Source organism: Pristiophorus japonicus, chromosome 7 (genome assembly GCF_044704955.1).
Source record: "Pristiophorus japonicus isolate sPriJap1 chromosome 7, sPriJap1.hap1, whole genome shotgun sequence".
NCBI lineage: Eukaryota > Metazoa > Chordata > Chondrichthyes > Pristiophoridae > Pristiophorus > Pristiophorus japonicus.
In genome coordinates this window covers 110,175,913-110,202,965 of record NC_091983.1, presented here as the reverse complement: position 1 = coordinate 110,202,965, position 27,053 = coordinate 110,175,913, and the positions used below count along the sequence as shown (strand labels likewise).

At 46.8% G+C, this 27,053-nt stretch overlaps 1 protein-coding gene across 1 annotated transcript in view; it reads right to left on the bottom strand.

Annotated features, from left to right (window-relative positions):
- LOC139266828 (adhesion G protein-coupled receptor F4-like) overlaps positions 1–27,053 on the bottom strand; it is a 186,779-nt gene that overhangs the window by 97,113 nt on the left and 62,613 nt on the right. The window contains exons 3-4 of the mRNA XM_070884435.1: positions 13,710–13,852; positions 6,904–6,970 (exon numbers count right to left, since the gene is read on the bottom strand). Of these exons, the coding sequence (XP_070740536.1) occupies positions 6,904–6,970; positions 13,710–13,817 (175 nt within the window). The 5' untranslated portion in view covers positions 13,818–13,852. The remainder of the gene's footprint in view (positions 1–6,903; positions 6,971–13,709; positions 13,853–27,053) is intronic.

The following is a 27,053-nucleotide window of genomic DNA, read 5'->3' as shown; positions in this document are numbered from 1 at the left end:
GTTGGCAGAACAATGAGAAATGAAATGTCCTAATATCTCTTTATGTTTGCTAAAGCTCCTGTGATGCAGCTTGGAACGTTTTATTGCATTAAAGGTGCTATATAATTGCAAGTTGTTGTTGTCATTGAATGCAAATCAGAAGAAATCGGCCCGGATTTTGCGGTGGGTAATGGCGGTGAACGGTCAGCTTTCGCCGTCAACTCAACGTCCCTCCGCCCCCAGCGCTGACTCTGTGGATGCTGGCCGTGGGTCAGCAATCACCGACCTTCTCTGCATCTCCCTCCAGAATGTCTGTTCACTTCCAAACAAGACCCTTGCCATCCTTGAGCTAATCATGCATGATTGCATCGACATCATGGCCCTGACGGAATCTTGGTTGAGGGGTGATGACATCTTACCCTTAAATGAAGCCTCCCTGCCTGGCTATACCTACCACCACTTGGCCTGCTCAGACCACCGTGATGGCGGTGTGGCTCTCATCACCAAATCACCCCTTGGTCTGTCCCCTACTCCTCCGGCACTTTCTCCCCTTTGAGCATTTCACCTTATTCCACCTCTCTCATCTCTCATTTAAAATTCTCATTCTCTACTGCCCACCCAAGTACCTTAAAATGTTTTCACCGAGCTATCTTCACTGCTTTCCTCTCGCTGCCTCTGCACCGAACGACTTCTCATCCTCAGTGATTTCAACCTCAATGTCAATTCATTATATTCTCTCTCCTCCGAGTTCACTGGCCTCCTATCCTCCCTTAATCTCTCCCTTCATGTAAACTCATCAACCCATATTAAAACCACCCCCTTGACCTTGCCATCTCTCGTGGCCTCGTTACTCCCATCATTTCAACTCTGACCACTTCCTCGTATTGCTCTCCACCCACATCCCCCGTCTTCTTAAACACTTCTCCCTTCTCTCCTCCACCCTCACGGACTTCTTCGTTTTTAAGATTGAGACCATCTGTTCAGCTGCCTCTGCCACTTCCCTTTCTTCCCCTAGCCCACCAAGCCAAACTTTCTCTAAGGTTCCCCCCTGCCCTAGCCCTGAACTTACATCTTTCGCCAGTTTTTCTCTGATCTGCCCTCATGACCTCTCCGCACTCATCTTGTCCATGAGACCCACTTTTTGCTCCCTTGATCCTATTCCCACCAAACTACTGACCACCCAACTTTTTTTTCTGGCTCCCACGTTAGCTGAAATTGTTAACTGTTCTCTCTCCTCAGGTACTGTCCCCCTCTCCCTCAAATCTGCTGTCATCACCCCTCTCCTCAAATAAACAACCCTTGACCCCTCCGTCCTTGCAAACCACCATCTCCAACCACCCTTTCCTCTCCAAAGTCCTTGAACGTGTTGTCGCCTCCCAAATCCGTCCCCATTTTTCCCGCAACTCCATGTTTGAATCCCTCCAATTAGGTTTCCACTCCTGCCACGGTGCTGAAACGGCTCTCAAAGTCATAAATTACATCCTTTGTGAATGTGACAAAGGTAAACTATCCCTCCTCCTCCATCTTGACTTGTCTGCAGTCTTTGCCACGGTTGACCACTATCGTTCACCAATGCCTCTCCACCGTCGTCCAGCTGGGTGCGACTGCACTCGCCTGGTTCCATTCTTATCTATTTAATCGTAGCCAGAGAATCACCTGCAATGGCTTCTCTTCCCACTCCCGCATCATTAACTCTGGTGTCCCCCAAGGATCTATACTTGGCCCCTCCTATTTCTCATCTATATGCTGCCACTTGGTGACATTTTCTGAAAACACAGCATCAGTTGCAACATGTACTCTGATAACATCCAGCTCTACATCACCACCTCTTCTCTCGACTCCTTCACAGTCTCTAAATTGACAGCCAGCTTGTACGATGATGAGCAGAAATTTTCTCCAATTAAATATTGGGAAGACCGAAGCCCTTGTTTTCGGTCACTGCCACAAACTCTGTTCCCTAGCTACTCTCCCTAACATCTGTCTGAGGTTGAACCACACTGTTTACAACCTTGGTATCATATTTGACCTTGAAATGAATGCCTGACCACACATCCGCAGCATTACTAAGACCACCTATTTCCACCTCCCTATCATCACCAATCTCCACCCATGCCTCAGCTCATCCACTGCTGAAATCCTCATCCATGCCTTTGTTACCCCTAGACTTGACTATTCCAATACGCCCCTGGCCGGCCACCCACATTCTACCATACTAAAGTTGAGGTCATCCAAAATTCAGCTACCCATGTCCAACTCACACCAAGTCCCATTCACCCATCACCCATGTGCTCGCTGGCTTACATTGGCTCCTGGTTAAGCAACGTCTCAATTTCAAAATTCTCATCCTTGTTTTCAAATCCTTCCATGATCTCGCCCCTCCCTATCTCTGTAATCTCCTTCAGCCCCACAATCCTTTGAAATATCTGCGCTCCTCTAATTCTGCCCTCTTGAGCATCCCTGATTATAATCGCTCAACCATTGGTGGCCATGCCTTCTGTTGCCTAGGCCCCAAGCTCTAAAATTCCCGGCCTAAACCTCTCCGCCTCTCTACCTCTCTTTCCTCCTTTAAGACGCTCCTTAAAACCTACTTCTTTGACAAGCTTTAGGTCACCCACCATAATTTTTCTATACGTGGCTCAGGGTCAAATTTTTTGTCTTATAATACTCTTGCAAAGCAGTTTGGGATGTTTTACTATGTTAAAGGTGCTACATAAGTACAAGTTGTTGTTGTTGAACTGCTGAAAACTTGAGCCATCTGTGCTGATGTCGTTGTTAAACACCCCAATAAATGTTAAACTTTATTGGAATAGATATAACTGGGAATTTAACAGCATAATGACTGCTAAACAATTGTTCTGGCCTTGAAAAACTCATTTTTATATTTGTCAAGTGTCAAATTTTTCCATAAGGATAAAAATTACAATTTTTAAAAACCTTTTTAAAAATGTTAAGTTTGTTGATGATATTTCAGCGTCTACCTTATCACCATGTGAAAGACTCAATCTTTATTTCACTCTCAATATTTTTAAATGCGGATTAAAGCTGCTTTTCATTTCTTGGTTTGCTGTCTGTGAGAATTCTTCAAAGTAATTGGCTCCTTAGACAGCTTGTTAACGTAACTGCAGCTCTGCGACAGAAAGAGGCCATTCAGCACATCGAGCCAATGCCGAGTCTCTGTAACAGCACTTCAGCTAGTCCCACTCCCTGCCCTTTCCCCGTAGCCCCTGCAAATCTTTTTCCTTCAGGTACTTATCCAATTCTCTTTTGAAAGCCATGATTGAATCTGCCTCCTCCACCCTTTCAGGCAGTGCAGTCCAGATCTGAACCACTCACTGCATAAAAAAGTTTTTCCTCATGTTGCCTTTGGTTCTTCAGCCAATCACCTTAAATCTGTGTCCTCTGGTTCTTGACCCTTTCACCAATGGGAGCAATTTCTCTCTATCTACTCTGTCACGACCCCTCGTGATTTTGAAAATCTCTATCAAATCTCCTCCCAACATACTCTGCTCTAAGGAGAACAACCCCAGCTCCTCCAGCCCACGTAACTGAAGTCCCTCATCACTGGAACCATTCTGGTAAACCTTTTGTGCACCCTCTCGAAGGCATTCATATCCTTCCTAAAGTACAATGTCCAGAATTGGACACAATACTTCACTTGAGGCCTAACTAGTGTTTTATACAGATTCATCAAAAATTACTTGCTTTTACTCTCTATGCCTCTTTTAATGAAGTTCAGGATCCCGTATGCTTTTTTAACCACTTACTTAACCTGCCCTGCCAGCTTCAACGATTTGTGCGCATATACTCCCAGGTCTCTCTGTTCATGCACCCCCTTTAGAATTGTATCCTTTAGCTTATATTGCCTCTCCTCATTCTTCCTACCAAAATGCATCATTTCGCACTTTTCCACATTAAATTTCATCTGCCATGTGTCAGCCTGTTCCACCAGCCTGTCTATGGTCTCTTGAAGTCTATCCCTATCCTCCTCACTGTTCACTATACTTCCAAGATTTGTGTCACCTGCAAATGTTGAAATTGTGCCCTGTACACCCAAGTCTAAGCTATTAATATAGTTCAACAAAAGCAGTGGTCCCAGTACCGACCCCTAGGGAACATCACCTTCCTCCAGTCTGAAAAACCATTCACCACTACTCTCTGTTTCCTATCACATAGCCAATTCTGTATCCATGCTGCCAATGTCCCTTTCATTCCATGGGCTTCAACTTTTCTGGCATGTCTATTATGTGGCACTTTTATCAAATGCCTTTTGGAAGTCAATGTATACCACAACAACCACATTGCCTTCATCAACCCTCTCTGTTACCTCATCAAAAGACTCAAACAAGTTAGTTAAATACAATTTGCCTTTAACAAATCTGTGCTGGCTTTCCTTAATTAATCCACACTTGTCCAATTGACTGTTAATTTTGTCCCTAATTATCATTTCTAAAAGCTTCCTCATTACCGAGGTTAAACTGATTGGTCTGCAGTTGCTAGATTTATCCTTACACCTTTTTTGAACAAGGGTGTAACATTTGCAATTATCCAGTCCACTGGCTATACCCCCATATCTATGGAGGATTGGAAGATTATGGCCACTAGAACCTCTGTATTTCCACCTTTACTTCCCTCAGAATTCTAGGATGCATCCCATCCAGTCCTGGTGACTTATCCACTTTAAGTACAGCCAGCCTTTCTAGTACCTCCTCTTTATCTAATTTTAACCCCTCCAGTATCCCAACTACTTCCTCATTCACTATGATTTTCTTAGGAAAGGGTGTATAGCGTGAAGTGAAGTAATTGTGACCATGGTGAAGCCATCACAGACCTCTCGGGCAGCAATGTGGTCGGGTGCTGATGCCCTGTTCACTGTGCAGCATCAGGTGATTACGGAGAAGGTTGGTGTTGTTGATGGTGATGCTAGTGTGTTTAGCGATGCTGAGGTTGGGGCTGATTGTGGGATTCTAAGGATCAAGGTGAGATTTTTTTCAAAGGCACCGATGCTGCTGGCTTAGGTGGCAGGTGAGGTTGAGATGACAGAAGCGATCTGTCAATGGTGAAAGAGGTTGCTCAAAGGAGGTGACAGTGAATAGAGAGTTCATTGCAAACATTTCCAAACTGCATACAGCCCAAAAGTCTCTTCCAAATCTTGAAGGCTTCAACTTCTGGCATTGGAAAATAAACAGCTGTGAAATGGTAGATTTTATACCTCTTCTGCAGCTGTCAACTAGCCAAAGCAATAGAGTCACTGAGTACCCGACTCCACTTACCTGGCCTGAAATCTGAGGGACGACAAACCCCCTGTCAAAAGGTTGGTAAAATTGTAAGTGCCTACTTTTAAGCCTCTTAACCAGCATTTAAGTACTTACCTATCCCGCCGCTTGCTGTCGGGTCTGCGATCCAAACGCAGATCTGACAGCTGAGAAACTCACATGGAAGTGGGTTCAGAGAGGGATCTCGACCCGCTGTCAATCACGGCCATTTTGACAGTGGACCCGCCTCCAAACCCGCACTCGCAGGACTGGGAAGATTCTGGCCCGTGTATTTAAAGCTCTGTTTTATTGCATTTAATAAGTTACTGGCATTAAAAAAATCCAAGCACAGGAATCTTCCACACTTCAAGATTTAGTTCGGACCTGGAATTTTAGGTCCTTCATTGAAACACCTATGAACTTTTTGACGTGGAAGCAAGTCATCCTCGATTTGAGGGACTGCCTATGATGATGATGATGATGATGATAATCTACATAGAGATTGGGCTAACCAAACTGGTAGCAGCACGGGGGAGGAGGATTTCCTGGGGTGTATAAGGGATGGTTTTCGAGACCAATATGTCGAGGAACTAACTAGATAGCTGGCCATCCTAGACTGGGTGTTGTTGAAATGAGAGAGGATTAATTAGCAACCTTGTTGTGCAAGGCCCCTTGGGGAAGAGTGACCATAATATGGTGGAATTCTTCATTAAGATGGAGAGTGACAGTTAATTCAGAGACTAGGGTCCTGAACTTAAAGAAAGGTAACTTCGATGGTATGAGACGTGAATTGGCTAGGATAGACTGGCAAATGATACTTACAGGGTTGATGATGGATAGGCAATGGCAGACATTTAAAGATCACATGTATGAACTTCAACAATTGTACATCCCTGTCTGGTGTAAAAATAAAACGGGGAAGGTGACCCAACCGTGGCTAACAAGGGAAATTAGGAATTGTGTTAAATCCAAGGAATTCTGACGGGGTTAGACAGGTTAGATGCAGGAAGAATGTTCCCAATGTTGGGGAAGTCCAGAACCAGGGGACACAGTCTAAGGATAAGGGGGAAGCCATTTAGGACCGAGATGAGGAGGAATTTCTTCACCCAGAGAGTGGTGAACCTGTGGAATTCTCTACCACAGAAAGTTGTTGAGGCCAATTCACTAAATATATTCAAAAAGGAGTTAGATGAAGTCCTTACTACTAGGGGAATCAAGGGGTATGGTGAGAAAGCAGGAATGGGGTACTGAAGTTGCATGTTCAGCCATGAACTCATTGAATGGCGGTGCAGGCTAGAAAGGCCGAATGGCCTACTCCTGCACCTATTTTCTATGTTTCTATGTTTCTATAACAATTGTACAGTGTTTTGAAAATTAAAATTCTGAAATTCCGTAGACTCTTGCAAGACAACAGAAGTGCAGTGGAACAGGATTTCCACCTACTGCTTTGCCTAGCTGTTGACCCCATCCCAAATGACTGTAGTGGATGTCCTGCACCTGTGGAGATACAATATAGGCACCTACCCTGATGAGGTGGTAGAAATAAGAGCAGTGACCTGCTACTGTGGCAAGGGAACTCGAAGCCCTCGCGGGCCTTAAAAGATTGGGTATCTTATTTCCAGCAATAAGGAACCCTGCAGGAATTCCTTGAGTGGAAGTATTAATTTCTTACCATTTCTTTTCAGTCTGTTGAGACGGATTTGAATATTACTGTCTTCTGTTGTGGAATTATCTTCTGCCTAAATGATAATATATTGAGGTTATTGGATTATACAGCATTAAGTACAACATAATCTTGCAAGTTCACAGAATTCACTTTCTTTAGCAGCAATAAAGATATACTCCACATTAGTTCACACATAATTTCAGAATATTTATACTATTATATAATGGCAAGTATGATAAAATAAACTGAACACAAATTTGACTTCAAAACTTCAGATGAAATAAGATGTTAACAATAAGACTTGCACAATTGGCTGGAGCCAAGCATTTTTGTGAAGACATCAATAATGTTTACTTTTTTTTCTATTTTTCCATCTTCCTCTTCCACATCCAAAACCCACTGCCTCACTTGTCCACAATAGGGTGAACATTTGATAAGGTAATGGACATCTGCAAAACTTTACTCTCGTGTTGCCCAGCAGGTCATCCATATGGTTGTCCACTATTTGTGAAAAAGACTTAGCAGTGTATCAGTTATTCCTCTGCACTGCAATGATTTGTTTTCTCTCTGACAATTTTCACTGTAGAAAACATCGGCATGCCTTTTCTGGTAGCTGAAGGGATTGGGATGCATTTAAATTCAAATAAACTAGAGACATTCAAAGCAAGATGCTTATTGAAAACTCGAGTGCTTAGATATTCATAAAGCAACATGACAAGCTGGATGTATCTACACACAGCTACCCAGAAAGAAATAATTTATGTACAGCCTTGCTTTATTGTATTCAATCAGTTACTGACATAACTGGTATTTTAAAATAAAAAGCTATGGAGTGGATTTTTAAAATGTCTAAGGTCTAAATTAGGAAGGTTAAGTGTGGTATATTTTCCTCCATATAGAAGTTTTGCAAGCCTAGAAAACCCTAGCTTCAATCCCTGGTCTCTGCTGAGTTCTGGGATTTCAATGGAGGCAGCAGGTGGGGCAGAAAGATTAATATCAATGCCTCGGGACTAGGAAACACCATGGCTTCGTACTCTTGATCACTGTGTAGACACCATGCCAGCTAAGGACAGGATTGGGCTCAGTTGTGTAGCCACCCATGGTCTAATAGTCTGCTGACACGCAAGTGAACATGTTATGAACTTGCACCAGACACACTCTGGTGTGCAGCAGAGTCCACCGAGAACACATTCCATCCAATGTTAACGGACAGAAAATCCTGTGAAATCCACTGATGCGCAAAACTCTGCTTTGGAAGTTCATTCCCTTTACAATCCATCTTTCCATGAAGATTTAGGTCACCTTCATGACTAAAAATTATGCAGATGAAATTGCTCTGCACTATTTGTAAAATAATTCTCACATCAACGTGAAATTCATCTGTTTGCTATTTGAACAGTCATTGATCCATTTAAATAAATAACCAGAACCCATTCATGCCGCACAAATATTGCACAATCTAATTTCACCCCTGGGGCCTTCAAATTACATTATGGAATAACAGATACAAACAGTTAATACATGTTCCTGGAGTTCTTTTAACTATTATTTCAGCATTAACTTATTTTTCTTGAAAACTGATTGGCACCTCCAACTGGGGTGCAAGGAATTAAAAACGGCAAAGCAATCGTCCGCTGGTATCCAACAGAATCATTTCATGGCCTGTGTCGCTAGTACAGGGATTGGGTTTTGTTCAGGTTCAGTGCATTAATTTTGCAAATGTTCAGCAGCAGAATATTCACAGCTCATTCTTTGTTATCACACTTTCACGTCCGCAGCTTAAAAGGGTCAAAAATCGCATTGTGTTGGTGGGGTGTGGGCGAGTCGTCAATGAGGTTCCCTGACCTACATCCACCAGGGGCTCAGATGGAGTCCCCACCAGGAGGGCCAATGCAATTTGAGTTTCTGAGAGATGACAGGAATGTGGGTGTTAGGTTTCTGTGCCAATGGAAGGTGCAAAGATTGGCTCCAGTAACCCCCTTTGCAAGGGAACTATATATAGATATATACATATTTTAATTACCTCTTTCTCTGGAGGTTCAAGCCACAATCCTGCCCTAGATTCCCATATGGGCCCAATTCTGGCCTTTTCATGAACAGACATACCACCGCTAATGAAACACTCGGTCCTTCTAACACTAGAGATGCAGCAACTCCTGGTGTGGGGAGTCGCTGCCCCAGTCCTGACCCCTCCTCCCTTGATGGCCTTGTTTGTGGCAGACAAAGGCTCCACTCCTACCTGGCCATCCAGAGACTCTCACACAAGGCCAGGACCTATAAACGGGTCCCAGCCGAAACTTTGGTCCTTGCTGAAGCTATGGCAGGAGTGGTCCAGAAGGGCTGTGGATTTCTAACACCATAGAGAGTTTAGAGAAACATGATTTGAAACATCTCTCACAATTGCACAGATTAAAAATCTCTGCTCTCACTGTTCTTTTCCTAAACTTGGGATTTTGGTTCCGTAAGAACCAAATTTCATCGAATATTTCCTTTAGCTTTGTACAGACCACCAAACAATAGTAGTGAGGTTGGGCATCAAACAGAAAATTAGGACTGCGTGCCATAAGGGTACAGCAGTTATCATGGGTGACTTTAATCTACATATAGATTGGGCGAACCAAACTGGTAGCAATACTGTGGAGGAGGATTTCCTGGAGTGTATAAGGGATGGTTTTCTAGACCAATATGTCGAGGAACCAACTATGGAGCTGGCCATCCTAGACTGGGTGATGTGTAATAAGAGAGGACTAATTAGCAATCTTGTCGTGTGAGGCCCCTTGGAGAAGAGTGACCATAATATGGTAGAATTCTTCATTGAGATGGAGAGTGACACAGCTAATTCAAAGACTAGGGTCCTGAATTTAAAGAAAGGTAACTTCGATGGTATGAGACGTAAATTGGCTAGAATAGACTGGCGAATGATACTTAAAGGGTTGATGGTAGATAGGCAGTGGCAGACATTTAAAGATCACATGGATGAACTACAACAATCGTACATCCCTGTCTGGCGTAAAAATAAAATGGGGAAGGTGGCTCAACCGTGGCTAACAAGGGAAATTAGGGATAGTGTTAAATCCAAGGAAGAGACATATAAATTGGCCAGAAAAAGCAGAAAACCTGAGGACTGGGAGAAATTTAGAATTCAGCAGAGGATGACTAAGGGTTTAATTAGGAGGGGAGAAATAGAGTATGACAGTAAGCCTGCAGGGAACATAAAAACTGACTGCAAAAGCTGCTTATAGATATGTGAAGAGAAAAAGATTAGTGAAGACTAATGTAGATCCCTTGCAGTCAGAATCAGGCGAATTCAAAATGGGGAACAAGGAAATGGCAGACCAATTGAACAAATACTTTGGTTCTGTCTTCACTAAGGAAGACACGAATAACCTCCCGAAGATACTAGGGGACCGAGGGTCTAGCGAGAAAGAGGAACTGAAAGAAATGAGGGAAATCCTTATTGTCAGGAAATGGTGTTAGGGAAATTGATGGGATTGAAGACCGATAAATCCCCAGGGCCTGATAGTCTGCATCCCAGACTACTTAAGGAAGCGGCCGTAGAAATAGTAGATGCATTGGTGGTCATTTTCCAACATTCCATGGACTCTGGATCAGTTCCTATGAATTTGAGGATAGCTAATGTAACACCACTTTTTAAAAAAGGAGGGAGAGAAAACAGGGAATTATAGACCAGTTAGCCTGACATCGGTAGTGGGGAAAATGCTGGAATCAATTATTAAAGATGTAATAGCAGCGCATTTGGAAAGCAGTGACAGGATCGGTCCAAATCAGCATGGATTTATGAAAGGGAAATCATGCTTGACAAATCTTCTAGAATTTTTTGAGGATGTAACTAGTAGAGTGGATAAGGGAGAACCAGTGGATGTGGTGTATTTGGACTTTCAAAAGGCTTTTGACAAGGTTCCATACAAGAAATTAGTGTGCAAAATTAAGGCACATGGTATTGGGGGTAATGTATTGACGTGGATAGAGAACTGGTTGGCAGATTGGAAGCAAAGAGTGGGAATAAATGAGTCCTTTTCAGAATGGCAGACAGTGACTCGTGGGGTACCGCAAGGTTCAGTGCTGGGACCCCAGCTATTTACAATATATATTAATGATTTAAACGAAGGAATTGAATGTAATATCTCCAAGTTTGCAGATAACACTAAGCTGGGTGGCAGTGTGAGCTGTGAGGAGGATGCTAAGAGGCTAAAGGGTGACTTGGACAGGTTAGGTGGGTGGGCAAATGCATGGCAGATGCAGTATAATGTGGATAAATGTGAGGTTACGCACTTTGGTGGCAAAAACAGGAAGGCAGATTATCTGAATGGTGACAGATTAGTAAAAGGGGAGGTGCAACGAGACCTAGGTGTCATGGTACATCTGATAGTCTGCATCCCAGAGTACATAAGGAAGTGGCCCTAGAAACAGCGGATGCATTGGTGGTAATTTTCCAACATTCTATAGACTCGGGATCAGTTCCTATGGATTGGAGAGTAGCTAAAGTAACACCACTTTTTAAAAAAGGAGGGAGGAAATAAGGGAATTACAGATCGGTTAGCCTGATATCGGTTGTCGGGAAAATGTTGGAATCAATTATTAAAGATGTAATAGCAGCACATTTGGAAAGCAGTGACAGGATCGGTCCAAGTAAGCATGAATTTATGAAAGGGAAATCATGCTTGACAAATCTTCTCGAATTTTTTGAGGATGTAACTAGTAGAGTGGATAAGGGAGAACCAGTGGATGTGGTGTATTTGGACTTTCAAAAGGCTTTTGACAAGATCCCAGCCAAGAGATTAGTGTGCAAAATTAAAGCATATGGTATTGGGGGTAATGTATTGATGTGGATAGAGAACTGGTTGGCAGACAGGAAGCAAAGAGTAGGAATAAATGGGTCCTTTTCAGAATGGCAGGCAGTGACTAGCAAGGTTCAGTGCTGGGACCGCAGCTATTTACAATATACATTAATGATTTAGATGAAGGAATTGAGTGTAATATCTCCAAGTTTTCAGATGACACTAAGCTGGGTGGCAGTGTGAGCTGTGAGGATGCTAAGAGGCTGCAGGGTGACTTGGACAGTTGGATGAGTGGGCAAATGCATGGCAGATGCAGTATAATGTAGATAAATGTGAGGTTACCCACTTTGATGGCAAAAACAGGAAGGCAGAATATTATCTGAACGGTGACAGATTAGGAAAATGGGAGGTGCAAAGAGACCTGGGTGTCATGGTATATTAGTCGTTGAAAGTTGGCATGCAGGTACAGCAGGTGGTGAAGAAGGCAAATGGCATGTTGGCCTTCATAGCGAGAGGATTTGAGTATAGGAGCAGGGAGGTCTTACTGCAGTTGTACTGGGCCTTGGTGAGGCCACACATTGAATATTGTGTACAGTTTTGGTCTCCTTATCTGAGGAAGGACATTCTTGCTATTGAGGGAGTGCAGCAAAGGTTCACCAGACTGATTCCCAGAATGGCAGGACTGACGTATGTAGAAAGACTGGATCTACTAGGCTCATATTTACTGGAATTTAGAAGAATGAGAGGCGATCTCATAGAAAGATATTAAATTCTGACGGGGTTGGACAGGTTAGATGCGGGTAGAATGTTCCCGATGTTGGGGAAGTCCAGAATCAGGGGTCACAGTCTAAGGATAAGGGGTAAGCCATTTAGGACCGAGATGAGGAGAAACTTCTTCACTCAGAGAATTGTAAACCTGTGGAATTCTCTACCACAGAAAGTTGTTGAGGCCAGTTCGTTCGACATATTCAAAAGGGAGTTAGATGTGGCCTTTACGGCAAAAGGGATCAAGGGATATGGAGAGAAAGCAGGAATGGGGTGCTGAAGTTGCATGATCGGCTATGATCATATTGAATGGTGGTGCAGGCTCGAAGGGCCAGCTAGCATACTCCTGCACCTATTTTCTATGTTTCCATGTTTCCATGTTTATCATTAAATGAAGTTTGGCATGCTGCTACAGTAGGCAGTAAAGAAAGCAAATGGCATGTTGGCCTTCATAGCGAGAGGATTTGAGTACAGGAGCAGGGAGGTCTTACTGCAGTTGTACAGGGCCTTGGTGAGATCACACCTTGAGTATTGTGTACAGTTTAATCTCCTAACCTGAGGAAGGACATTCTTGCTATTGAGGGAGTGCAGCAAAAGTTCACCAGACTGATTCCCGGGATGGCAGGACTGATAATATGAAGAAACACTGGATCGACTAGGCTTATATTCACTGGAATTTAGAAGACTGAGAGGGGATCTCATAGAAGCATATAAAATTCTGACAGGATTGGACAAGTTAGATGCAGGAAGAATGTTCCACAAGTTGGGGAAGTCCAGAACCAGGGGTCACAGTCTCAGGATCAGGGGTAAGCCATCTCGGACCGATATGAGGAACAACTTTTTCACCCAGAGAATTGTGAACCTATGGAATTCTCTACCACAGAAAGTTGTTGAGTCCAGTTCATTGGCTATATTCAAAAGGGAGTTAGATGTGGCCCTTATGGCTAAAGGGATCAGAGAGTATGGAGAGAAGGCAGGAGTGGGGTACTGAAGTTGCATGATTAACCATAATTATATTGAATGGTGGTGCAGGCTCGAAGGGCCGAATGGCCTACTCTTGCACCTCCTTTCTATGTTTCTATGTTTAAGAAGTATGTGTCACATATTGCACTGATTTGTTTTGGTTGGAGGAAATTCATTCATCTCTGCCTAACAGCGAAGTTAAAAATATAAGCTCATTGGTGTGAAGCTAGAATTACAGTTGTTTTGCTTTCTGTTACAAGCAGTTTACAGAAGGTAGCTACTTACTGGAAGAGGAGGATTTGAACTGTATGGTCGACCAACTTCAACTTCTGCACGTGGACAAAAAAACAACAGCAACAGGCAGTGTGATATAATCCCATGTCGAGCCATCATGGCAAATGTCGAAAATCATAGAAACATTGAAATAACTGGTAAAAGCAATAAAAAATGATTAGAAAACAGCAGATATATATTATGGGCTAGACTTTCAGCACATCATCGCCCATTTAGCGCTCATAAGCGCTAAGATGCAGTCTATCGCCCATATTTGCTGAAAAGTGGAAACTAGTGCCCAATTATAGCCCATTTATCGCCGGTGCAACTTTCGGCATCGAGGAATGAGCTGCATCGCCCAGCCTATTTTTTAAAAAAAATGACATCATCCTCGTGCAAGGCCGAGAATAGTGTTTATAATGGAAATTAGCGCCCGATTATGGCCCAGATTATCACCGAGCGCTACATTCGGCATTTTGCCCATAATTCGCCCAACTTATCGCTGACCCAAAAAGACGCTGAAGAAAAGCTGCAATCAGCTGACCTTAACTCGGCATTACGGACACCATTTTGTAACTCGGAGGATCTTTAATAAAAGGCTGCTTCAATTGCTTGTCAGGAGAATCAATTTGTGAGTGATTTTAAGGGTCTTTTTGACTCTTGCCAATCATCTAATCACATTTGTATTTGTTGAGGACAAATTAAGGGCATTTTTAGTGATCTATAGTGATGGGGCCTGTAATTTCTCAACCAGTATTGATGACTACTCACATGCTGCAGAATAGAGATGGGAGAAGGCTCATTGAAGAGCATTATGTTCCCAATCAAAGAGGTGGCAGACTGCTGCAGAGTAGGAGATGTTACACCCAACGCATTTGCAGGGATAAGCGATCATACCTGGACATGTCCGATAACACGTGCGTTAGAAAGCTGCGCTTCCGAAAGGAGGTCATTAGTGAGATATGCCAGCAAATTAAGGGAGATCTGCAGCCGAACAGCACCATTAGGACCGCACTCCCCTTTGAGGTTAAGGTTACTGTGGCACTTTCCTTCTACGCATCGGGCTCCTTTCAGGCCTCAGCTGGCGACATTTGCGGTATCTCTCAGCACGCCACACATTAATGCATTCGATCGGTGACTGAAGCCCTTTACACACGCAGGATGGACTTTATGAACTACCCTATGACCAAGGAGGCACAGACTGAGACGGCTTTGGGTTTCTCGAGAATAGCAAACTTCCCCAAAGTGCAGGGAACAATAGACTGTATGCACGTTGCCCTGCGAGCACCTTTACAGCATGCAGAGGTCTTTCAGAACCGAAAGGGATTCCACTCTCTAAATGTGCAGCTCATTGTCGACCACAAGCAAATAATCATGGCATAAATGCAAATTTTCCAGGGAGCATCCATGATGCGCACATCTTGCATGAGAGCACTGTGTCTGACCTGTTTAAGAGTCAGCCACAAGGTCACGGTTGGATGCTGGGGGATAAAGAATATGGCCTTGACAGCTGACTCATGATCACCCTGCATAAGCTCCAGACAGAAGCCAAGAAGCGCTACAACGAAAGCCATATCGCTACGTGCAATATCGTTGAAAAGATAATTGGATTGCTTCAGCAGCGCTTCAGATGCCTGGACCACTCAGGAGGCAAACTATAATACCACTCTGAGCAGGTTGCCGAGTTCATTGTGGTGTGCTGCATGTTGCATAACCTAGTTATCAGGAGAGGACAACAATTACCAAATGGGACCGCTGGTTCACCTCAAGAGAGCGGGGAGGTGGAAGAGGAGGACGACAAGAAGATGGACGAGGACCTCGGGATGGACAATCAGCCTGGCGATGAACCCATGCCCCCCTGCCCCCACACAACACTGGAAAAGTCCCGTGATAGTTATGCAGCTGCAAAACACTTGCATCAGTAGCTCATAAATGAACGCTTTGTGTGAAGTTACGTTGGTGACAGTTACAGTTGCATTACATTTCATCCTGGCCTGGCCTGGTCTGGCCATGGCCATTGTTTCCAACCACTGTATTGATGTTTTACCTTGCGTTATTAGAAGACACTTCACAACAATTGTAAAGTTAAATAAAAATGTTTAATAATTGAAGATGTAGTTAAATTTTTTTAACAAACATATATAACAACCAACACCAACAGTCAACAACATGTGTAACACAACAATATAACAACACCATCCCATCATTCCCAACAATGAACATGCAACAATTTTTTTGTTTTAAGAACACAACAATATACAGCACCACCCCCCATCCCCGCCACCCCTCCCCCCCACACCTGCGGCCATGCTTCTCTCCTGCACCTTGACCCCCCCCTTGTAATAACCCCCCGTTTCCCACTAACTCCCCGAGTAATGGGACCAAGACATCTTGCAGCAGAGCACCTCAAGACCTGCCGCTGTGGTGGAGGGGTGGGAGGTGTGTGACGTCAGCAGAATGACCTCAGTGACTGGAGGAGAAACGTCTTCCGAGTCAGAAGGAAGTTCTTCCTCTTGTCTCGCATCTGTTGTGGTGCTTGGTGGTACGGCACCTTGGGGTGCAGTGCCATCTCCCGAAACTATCGCAAGTCGCAAGGCGTCGACAGAATTGGTCATTCGCCCCATTGCCGCAACTATCTGCTCCAAGCCCTCTGTTATTCGTGCAGACAGTGTGGCAATGTTGCCGGTCAACACCAAGTGCTTGGAGGAGCTCTCGACTTATGTTGATGCTCGCGCTTGACAGCGAGACCATGTCCTCATTTGGATCTGTCCATTGCAGGGTGTGCCTACCTCACTGACCCAATCTCCGCAGGGTCGGCGTGGGCACTGGATGCCTTGGAGTGCTGCAAGCCGTTTGGCCCCACTACTTCATCCGTTGACGATGACGCGGCCGCAGTTACCACAGATGAAAACTCTGGGTCATCTTCCTCCTCCTCAGATTCTTGTTCCTCACCCATGGTGATGACCATCTGCAGCAGTAAAGGGGTTGGTGCAGGGGCCTCCCTTTGCGCCTCAGGGGTCTGAAAAAACATAATTGAGGTTATTCAAAGAGAAGGGTAGACATGAGAATGCTTGTGCTGCGCTGGCATATGTACGAGGAGCAACACTACTGCAATAAATGTGAAGACGTTATGTATGATTAACCTGAGAGTACAGAAGCTGCATGCATAACATTACATCATTCATATATTATAATGAAAGCCCATTAAATTACTTTAAATTACCACTGATTTACCACTGCTTTACACATTACTCACGTGGCGCAACAACGGGATCTGCACCACCACGGGTGGCAGAATGATTATGCCTGACCACTAAGGCTGCGGCACGCTCCTCCAGATCATTCATAGAGTGAAGGTCAGTAGGCCCTCCTCCGGTCCACCTCTGTTCAGATCGATTCTTAGATATCTTCCTCTGCAAACGTGACAAGAGCATGGCATGAACTAATTGACTGGGTACTATTACGGAAACACAACAGATATTGTAATCCACAATTAGTCACCCCACATTCAATTCATCCATAACTTTAATGTTATATGCTAATACAGTTTGTATCCACAATAGATGCATGGTTATAACATCTACGTTTAGAGAAAATATTTAATAAGATCGTATTTAGGAACTAATGCTCAACACCAAACATCTCGCTTACAATCTCCAGGAAGGGCCCCATCCATGGGCCGTGCCATTCGGTGCCTGAGGGGAGGGAGGCGGTTTATTGGAATCGATGGAGATCCCCCGGGGGGAAATCAGGACCACTGGTAAGCTCAGCAATGACAGGAGTGTAATGGGAGGGGGCACCGTGTCCATGGGCTGTGCTCGGAGATCTCCATGTGGCCGGAGCTAATGTCCCAAAGTGTCCCAGGGCAGACAGTGAGCCAGGGCAGCTCTCCCCCAGTCCAGGCTGTGAGTGACAGCAGCCGGAGAGACTCACACAGTCTGGGTAAAGCTGAGCGTCCCCCTCAGTGCTCAGTAGTGCCCCATCCACCAACATAACCAAAAAGGAGACGGTGCCCAAGTTAAAGACATTCTCACAGTACACAAAAATTCTCCTAAACTAACATGGTAGAAATGCCGAATGTTTGCGGTCTGTCTGTTTCCAGTCATTCCTTTAAATAATAATAATTAATACTGTTCATTAAATGTAAGGGGCATCTCAGCAAAATTAGACTTAAAGGGTGGCAGTTCCGATCCCAGTCCAAATCTTAGCAGAGAAGCTATCCAAGATTACCCAGCTTAATTACAATCCAGCAGATTTACATTCTAATTAATTCAGTGCATCATTACAATTTAAAATGTAATAACTTAATACTTACTCTTGCTGAAGCAACCAGGCTGTTCCACCTCTTGCGGCACTGGTCTGCCTCACGCCTATTGTGGGCCACAGAAGAAACAACGGCAGCGATATCGCCCCATATTTTGTGATAGGTCCGGAGATGGGGGATGAGGTTTTCTTCATCCACCCCGGTTTAATTGGCCCCACCTATTTTCCACCTCATTTACGAGGGCCTCATTTGCCTCATCCGAGAAGGCTTTCACCCTCCTTCTCGCTGACAGCTCCTCCTGCTGCATACTCGTATGACTAGACATCTTTAAAGTCAACAGACTGCTTGCTTTCTCTCTCCTTCTTTTTCTCTCTCTCTTTCACTCTTCTGAGCATGCACAGATGACCCCTGAACTCCCGAATCGCGGGAAACTACTTTGCTAAAAAAAAAACGCGCATGCGCAGAACGCCCGTTGTTATGGATGCCAGCCTTGCATGCCTGAATACATTGCTAAGGCCCATTTCACATCGCTAAGGCCATCACCCAAAATAGAAAGGTGAAACTAGTGCTTTTTAAAATGGGCGATATTCCAGCGATCATGAAAAATAAAAAAAGCACTAAGGCTGGAAATAGTGCCCATTTTTGGGCGATAGCGATCATAGTGGAAAGTCATAGTCTATTTTATAAATACATTTATGGTGAAGAAAGGGCTCAAAATCACCAAAAGCATGCAGTGAAGCTGTAGTGATGTGCAGAGTCCAAGAACTCCTGAATTTGGCAGGAGTTTCACACGTGATCATGATGGGAGGGAAATGAGGGGGGGAAGTGATGGGGTGCAAGTCACACCAACATTTCTGATGGAGTTATGTCCCCCACATTACTCCTCCCCTCTCCAAATCGCAAAATTGCCCCAGATGTTCCCAACACTGCATGTTCCTTTGTCAAGTTTTTGATCACCCTCCTCCATGAACCTTTTGATTTCTTTCCCCATCTGTATTATTAAAACATTTGTAAATGAAAAATAATTTCTTAAAAACAGCACAAGGTGACTGATCCTTCTAATGCTGCTTGATGCTGGTAACATAGAAATAAAAAAGGGAAGGTGGCTCAACCGTGGCTATCAAGGGAAATCAGGGATAGTATTAAAGCCAAGGAAGTGGCATACAAATTGGCCAGAAATAGCAGCGAACCTGGGGACTGGGAGAAATTTAGAACTCAGCAGAGGAGGACAAAGGGTTTGATTAGGGCAGGGAAAATGGAGTATGAGAAGAAGCTTGCAGGGAACATTAAGACGGATTGCAAAAGTTTCTATAGATATGTAAAGAGAAAAAGGTTAGTAAAGACAAACGTAGGTCCCCTGCAGTCAGAATCAGGGGAAGTCATAACGGGGAACAAAGAAATGGCGGACCAATTGAACAAGTACTTTGGTTCGGTATTCACGAAGGAGGACACGAACAACCTTCCGGTTATAAAAGGGGTCGGGGGGTCTAGTAAGGAGGAGGAACTGAGGGAAATCCTTATTAGCCGGGAAATTGTGTTGGGGAAATTGATGGGATTGAAGGCCGATAAATCCCCAGGGCCTGATGGACTGCATCCCAGAGTACTTAAGGAGGTGGCCTTGGAAATAGTGGATGCGTTGACAGTCATTTTCCAACATTCCATTGACTCTAGATCAGTTCCTATGGAGTGGAGGGTAGCCAATGTAACCCCACTTTTTAAAAAAGGAGGGAGAGAGAAAACAGGGAATTATAGACCGGTCAGCCTGACATCGGTAGTGGGTAAAATGATGGAATCAATTATTAAGGATGTCATAGCAGTGCATTTGGAAAGAGGTGACATGATAGGTCCAAGTCAGCATGGATTTGTGAAAGGGAAATCATGCTTGACAAATCTTCTGGAATTTTTTGAGGATGTTTCCAGTAGAGTGGATAAGGGAGAACCAGTTGATGTGGTATATTTGGACTTTCAGAAGGCGTTCGACAAGGTCCCACACAAGAGATTGATGTGCAAAGTTAGAGCACATGGGATTGGGGGTAGTGTACTGACATGGATTGAGAACTGGTTGTCAGACAGGAAGCAAAGAGTAGGAGTAAATGGGTACTTTTCAGAATGGCAGGCAGTGACTAGTGGGGTACCGCAAGGTTCTGTGCTGGGGCCCCAGCTGTTTACACTGTACATTAATGATTTAGATGAGGGGATTAAATGTAGTATTTCCAAATTTGCGGATGACACTAAGTTGGGTGGCAGTGTGAGCTGCGAGGAGGATGCTGTGAGGCTGCAGAGCGACTTGGATAGGTTAGGTGAGTGGGCAAATGCATGGCAGATGAAGTATAATGTGGATAAATGTGAGGTTATCCACTTTGGTGGTAAAAACAGAGAGACAGACTATTATCTGAATGGTGACAGATTAGGAAAAGGGGAGGTGCAAAGAGACCTGGGTGTCATGGTACATCAGTCATTGAAGGTTGGCATGCAGGTGCAGCAGGCGGTTAAGAAAGCAAATGGCATGTTGGCCTTCATAGCAAGGGGATTTGAGTACAGGGGCAGGGAGGTGTTGCTACAGTTGTACAGGGCATTGGTGTGGCCACACCTGGAGTATTGTGTACAGTTTTGGTCTCCTAACCTGAGGAAGGACATTCTTGCTATTGAGGGAGTGCAGCGAAGGTTCACCAGACTGATTCCCGGGATGGCGGGACTGACCTATCAAGAAAGACTGGATCAACTGGGCTTGTATTCACTGGAGTTCAGAAGAATGAGAGGGGACCTCATAGAAACATATAAAATTCTGACGGGGTTAGACAGGTTAGATGCAGGAAGAATGTTCCCAATGTTGGGGAAGTCCAGAACCAGGGGTCACAGTCTAAGGATAAGGGGTAAGCCATTTAGGACCGAGATGCGGAGGAACTTCTTCACCCAGAGAGTGGTGAACCTGTGGAATTCTCTACCACAGAAAGTTGTTGAGGCCAATTCACTAAATATATTCAAAAAGGAGTTAGATGAGGTCCTTACTACTAGGGGGATCAAGGGGTATGGCGAGAAAGCAGGAATGGGGTACTGAAGTTGAATGTTCAGCCATGAACTCATTGAATGGCGGTGCAGGCTGGAAGGGCCGAATGGCCTACTCCTGCACCTATTTTCTATGTTTCTATGTTTCTATGTAACATAGGGCCCAAACCTGGTGATGGCCCCCGCCCACCCACCCAAGTTCCGCCCAAAGGACCGCTGATGGCCGCCGAGGTCCCTGACGGTTCTTTGGGCGGGGTTTTCATCACCTAGGTCTCTCAAAGGTGGGCGGGCGACAAATCTGCGACAGATGCTGCCAATCTGGGTGGCAGCAGGCGGAGCTTTCATTCTCGGCGGCAGAGGTGCTTGCCACCCAAGTGCTGCCGAGGATGGAGTTGGACCCACGGAGGGTCAAAGAACTAATAATAAAAAGCACCAAAAACAAAAAAAAACACCTGACGACCTTCGGGGGACCCCAATCAGGTAAGTACCTGTAAAGGAATAATTTAATTAAACCTCACGAACCTTTTTGACAGCACCTTCACATTTATCGTTGAGGACAGAGCTGCCTGCACCCAGTGGTCCACCGCTGTCCTGCCGCTGACTCCAGCCGACGCCCGCACGAATATGGCATCTCGGTGGGCGGGAGTGTACTTACACGCATCGACGTCCACTGATGTCGGCGGGTGCTTCCCGACGGCTCTCCCCTCCCGCCCGCTCCAGGCCACGACGAAAGTGGCACTGGGCGGTTCGACCAGAGGAATGTCAGCAGCAGTCAGCAGCAGTGGGCGGGAAGTTCTTCAATTTTGGCCCCAGAGTCTTAAAAATGAACGAATGTCCTCTTCCAAAACCAAGCACAAAGACATAAGACTTCCTTCTCGTGAGGTTGCAATCTGGGAGCAGAGCCATGGAAAAGGGAGTGTGGGCTGAATTAAGGACTGAGGAAGTAAGGAAGTAAGCAACTGCACTGCCATCTAGTGAGTCTCCACACTGAGTAGAATCTCGCAAAATAGTATTGATGTTGTTCAGCCTGGGCGCGCTACAACACCCACACACTTCGACAAGAACAAAATATTGTGGAATCAGAAATAAAAGCAGAAAATGCTGGAAACACTTCGCAGGTCAGGCAGCATCCCCCCTCCCACTGCTTTATTCCTTCCTCCCCCTCTCCCTTTTCCCTGCCTCTATATTTACTTATTTACTGTTAAATCTCTAACTTCTTCCAGTTCTGATCAAAGGTCATCGACCTGAAACGTTGGCCCCGATATTAGCTCAGTGGTGGGCATGGTCAGGAAACCCGGAAAAACAGGTTTCCATCAGGTCCTGCCAAATTTAACAGCAGCACCGGATTAACATATTTGGACTCCGTTTCCTGGCCGCAGCCAACCGGGGGAGGGGGAGAGAAACATCGGGGGGGCGGAAAGAAACATCGGTGGGGGGGTGGGGAACGAAGAAACATCGGAGGGGGGGCACGGAGAAACATTGAGGGTGGTGGAGAGAAACATCGCGGGGAAACAGAGAAATATCGGGGGAGGGGGAACGGAGAAACATAGGGGAGGGGGAACAGAGAAATATCGGGGGAGGGGGAACAGAGAAATATCGGGGGAGGGGGAACAGAGAAATATCGGGGGAGAGGGAACAGAGAAATATCAGCGGGAGGGGGAACGGAGAAATATCGGGGGAGGGGGAACAGAGAAATATCGGGGGAGGGGGAAACGGAGAAATATCGGGGGAGGGGGAACAGAGAAATATCGGGGGAGGGGGAACAGAGAAATATCGGGGGAGGGGGAACAGAGAAATATCGGGGGAGGGGGAAACGGAGAAATATCGGGGGAGGGGGAACGGAGAAATAGCGGGGGAGAGGGAACGGAGAAACATCGGGGGAGAGGGAACAGAGAAATATCAGCGGGAGGGGGAACGGAGAAATATCGGGGGAGGGGGAACAGAGAAATATCGGGGGAGGGGGAAACAGAGAAATATCGGGGGAGGGGGAAACAGAGAAATATCGGGGGAGAGGGAACGGAGAAATATCGGGGGAGAGGGAACGGAGAAATATCGGGGGAGGGGGAACAGAGAAATATCGGGGGAGGGGGAAACAGAGAAATATCGGGGGAGAGGGAACGGAGAAATATCGGGGGAGGGGGAACGGAGAAATAGCGGGGGAGAGGGAACGGAGAAACATCGGGGGAGAGGGAACCGAGAAATATCGGGGGAGAGGGAACAGAGAAATATCGGGGGAGAGGGAACGGAGAAATATCGGGGGAGAGGGAACGGAGAAATATCGGGGGAGAGGGAACTGAGAAATATCGGGGGAGGGGGAACAGAGAAATATCGGGGGAGGGGGAACAGAGAAATATCGGGGGAGGGGGAACAGAGAAATATCGGGGAAGAGGGAACGGAGAAATATCGGGGGAGAGGGAACGGAGAAATATCGGGGGAGGGGGAACGGAGAAATATCGGGGGAGGGGGAACAGAGAAATATCGGGGGAGGGGGAACAGAGAAATATCGGGGGAGAGGGAACAGAGAAATATCGGGGGAGAGGGAACGGAGAAATATCGGGGGAGAGGGAACAGAGAAATATCGGGGGAGGGGGAACAGAGAAATATCGGGGAAGAGGGAACGGAGAAATATCGGGGGAGAGGGAACGGAGAAATATCGGGGGAGAGGGAACGAGAAACATCGGGGGAGGGGGAACCGAGAAATATCAGGGGAGAGGGAACGGAGAAATATCGGGGGAGAGGGAACAGAGAAATATCGGGGGAGAGGGAACTGAGAAATATCGGGGGAGGGGGAACAGAGAAATATCGGGGGAGGGGGAACAGAGAAATATCGGGGGAGGGGGAACAGAGAAATATCGGGGAAGAGGGAACGGAGAAATATCGGGGGAGAGGGAACGGAGAAATATCGGGGGAGGGGGAACGGAGAAATATCGGGGGAGGGGGAACAGAGAAATATCGGGGGAGGGGGAACAGAGAAATATCGGGGAAGAGGGAACGGAGAAATATCGGGGGAGAGGGAACAGAGAAATATCGGGGCAGGGGGAACGGAGAAATATCGGGGGAGGGGGAACGGAGAAATATCGGGGGAGAGGGAACAGAGAAATATCGGGGGAGGGGGAACCGAGAAATATCGGGGGAGAGGGAACAGAGAAATATCGGGGGAGAGGGAACGGAGAAATATCGGGGGAGGGGGAACAGAGAAATATCGGGGGAGGGGGAACAGAGAAATATCGGGGAAGAGGGAACGGAGAAATATCGGGGGAGAGGGAACGAGAAACATCGGGGGAGGGGGAACCGAGAAATATCAGGGGAGAGGGAACGGAGAAATATCGGGGGAGAGGGAACAGAGAAATATCGGGGGAGAGGGAACTGAGAAATATCGGGGGAGAGGGAACAGAGAAATATCGGGGGAGGGGGAACAGAGAAATATCGGGGGAGGGGGAACAGAGAAATATCGGGGAAGAGGGAACGGAGAAATATCGGGGGAGGGGGAACGGAGAAATATCGGGGGAGGGGGAACAGAGAAATATCGGGGGAGGGGGAACAGAGAAATATCGGGGAAGAGGGAACGGAGAAATATCGGGGGAGAGGGAACGAGAAACATCGGGGGAGGGGGAACCGAGAAATATCAGGGGAGAGGGAACGGAGAAATATCGGGGGAGAGGGAACAGAGAAATATCGGGGGAGGGGGAACCGAGAAATATCAGGGGAGAGGGAACGGAGAAATATCGGGGGAGAGGGAACAGAGAAATATCGGGGGAGAGGGAACAGAGAAATATCGGGGGAGAGGGAACAGAGAAATATCGGGGGAGAGGGAACAGAGAAATATCGGGGGAGGGGGAACGGAGAAATATCGGGGGAGGGGGAACAGAGAAATATCGGGGGAGCGGGAACGGAGAAATATCGGGGGAGAGGGAACGGAGAAATATCGGGGGAGGGGGAACGGAGAAATATCGGGGGAGGGGGAACGGAGAAATATCGGGGGAGAGGGAACAGAGAAATATCGGGGGAGGGGGGAACAGAGAAATATCGGGGGAGGGGGAACAGAGAAATATCGGGGGAGGGGGAACGGAGAAATATCGGGGGAGAGGGAACGGAGAAATATCGGGGGAGGGGGAACGGAGAAATATCGGGGGAGGGGGAACGGAGAAATATCGGGGGAGGGGGAACGGAGAAATATCGGGGGAGGGGGAACAGAGAAATATCGGGGCAGGGGGAACGGAGAAATATCGGGGGAGGGGGAACGGAGAAATATCGGGGGAGGGGGAACGGAGAGATATCGGGGGAGAGGGAACAGAGAAATATCGGGGGAGAGGGAACGGAGAAACATCGGGGGAGAGGGAACGGAGAAACATCGGGGGAGGGGGAACCGAGAAATATCGGGGGAGGGGGAACAGAGAAATATCGGGGGAGGGGGAACAGAGAAATATCGGGGGAGAGGGAACGGAGAAATATCGGGGGAGGGGGAACGGAGAAATATCGGGGGAGGGGGAACGGAGAAATATCGGGGGAGAGGGAACGGAGAAATATCGGGGGAGGGGGAACAGAGAAATATCGGGGGAGAGGGAACAGAGAAATATCGGGGGAGAGGGAACAGAGAAATATCGGGGCAGGGGGAACGGAGAAATATCGGGGAGGGGGAACGGAGAAATATCGGGGGAGGGGGAACGGAGAAATATCGGGGGAGGGGGAACAGAGAAATATCGGGGCAGGGGGAACGGAGAAATATCGGGGCAGGGGGAACGGAGAAATATCGGGGGAGGGGGTACGGAGAAATATCGGGGGAGGGGGAACGGAGAAATATCGGGGGAGAGGGAACAGAGAAATATCGGGGCAGGGGGAACAGAGAAATATCGGGGGAGGGGGAACGGAGAAATATCGGGGGAGGGGAAACAGAGAAATATTGGGGGAGAGGGAACAGAGAAATAGCGGGGGAGGGGGAACAGAGAAATATCGGGGGAGAGGGAACAGAGAAATATCGGGGCAGGGGGAACGGAGAAATATCGGGGGAGGGGGAACGGAGAAATATCGGGGGAGAGGGAACAGAGAAATATCGGGGGAGGGGGAACGGAGAAATATCGGGGGAGAGGGAACAGAGAAATAGCGGGGGAGGGGGAACAGAGAAATATCGGGGGAGGGGGAACGGAGAAATATCGGGGGAGAGGGAACAGAGAAATATCGGGGGAGGGGGAACAGAGAAATATCGGGGGAGGGGGAACAGAGAAATATCGGGGGAGGGGGAACGGAGAAATATCGGGGGAGAGGGAACAGAGAAATATCGGGGGAGGGGGAACGGAGAAATATCGGGGGAGGGGGTAACGGAGAAATATCGGGGGAGGGGGAACAGAGAAATATCGGGGGAGGGGGAACAGAGAAATATCGGGGGAGGGGGAACAGAGAAATATCGGGGGAGGGGGAACGGAGAAATATCGGGGGAGAGGGAACGGAGAAATATCGGGGGAGGGGGAACGGAGAAATATCGGGGGAGGGGGAACGGAGAAATATCGGGGGAGAGGGAACAAAGAAATATCGGGGGAGGGGGAACTGAGAAATATCGGGGGAGGGGGGAGCAGAGAAATATCGGGGGAGGGGGGAGCAGAGAAATATCGGGGGAGGGGGAACAGAGAAATATCGGGGGAGGGGGAACAGAGAAATATCGGGGGAGGGGGAACGGAGAAATATCGGGGGAGGGAGAACGGAGAAATATCGGGGGAGGGGGGGAACAGAAATATCGGGGGAGGGGAACGGAGAAATATCGGGGGAGGGGGAACAGAGAAATATCGGGGGAGGGGGAAAACAGAGAAATATCGGGGGAGGGGGAACAGAGAAATATCGAGGGGAGGGGGAACAGAGAAACATCGAGGGAAGGGGGTAACGGAGAAACATCGAGGGGAGGGGGTAACGGAGAAACATCGAGGGGAGGGGGTAACGGAGAAACATCGAGGGGAGGGGGTAACGGAGAAACATCGAGGGGAGGGGGTAACGGAGAAACATCGAGGGGAGGGGGTAACGGAGAAACATCGAGGGGAGGGGGTAACGGAGAAACATCGAGGGGAGGGGGTAACGGAGAAACATCGAGGGGAGGGGGT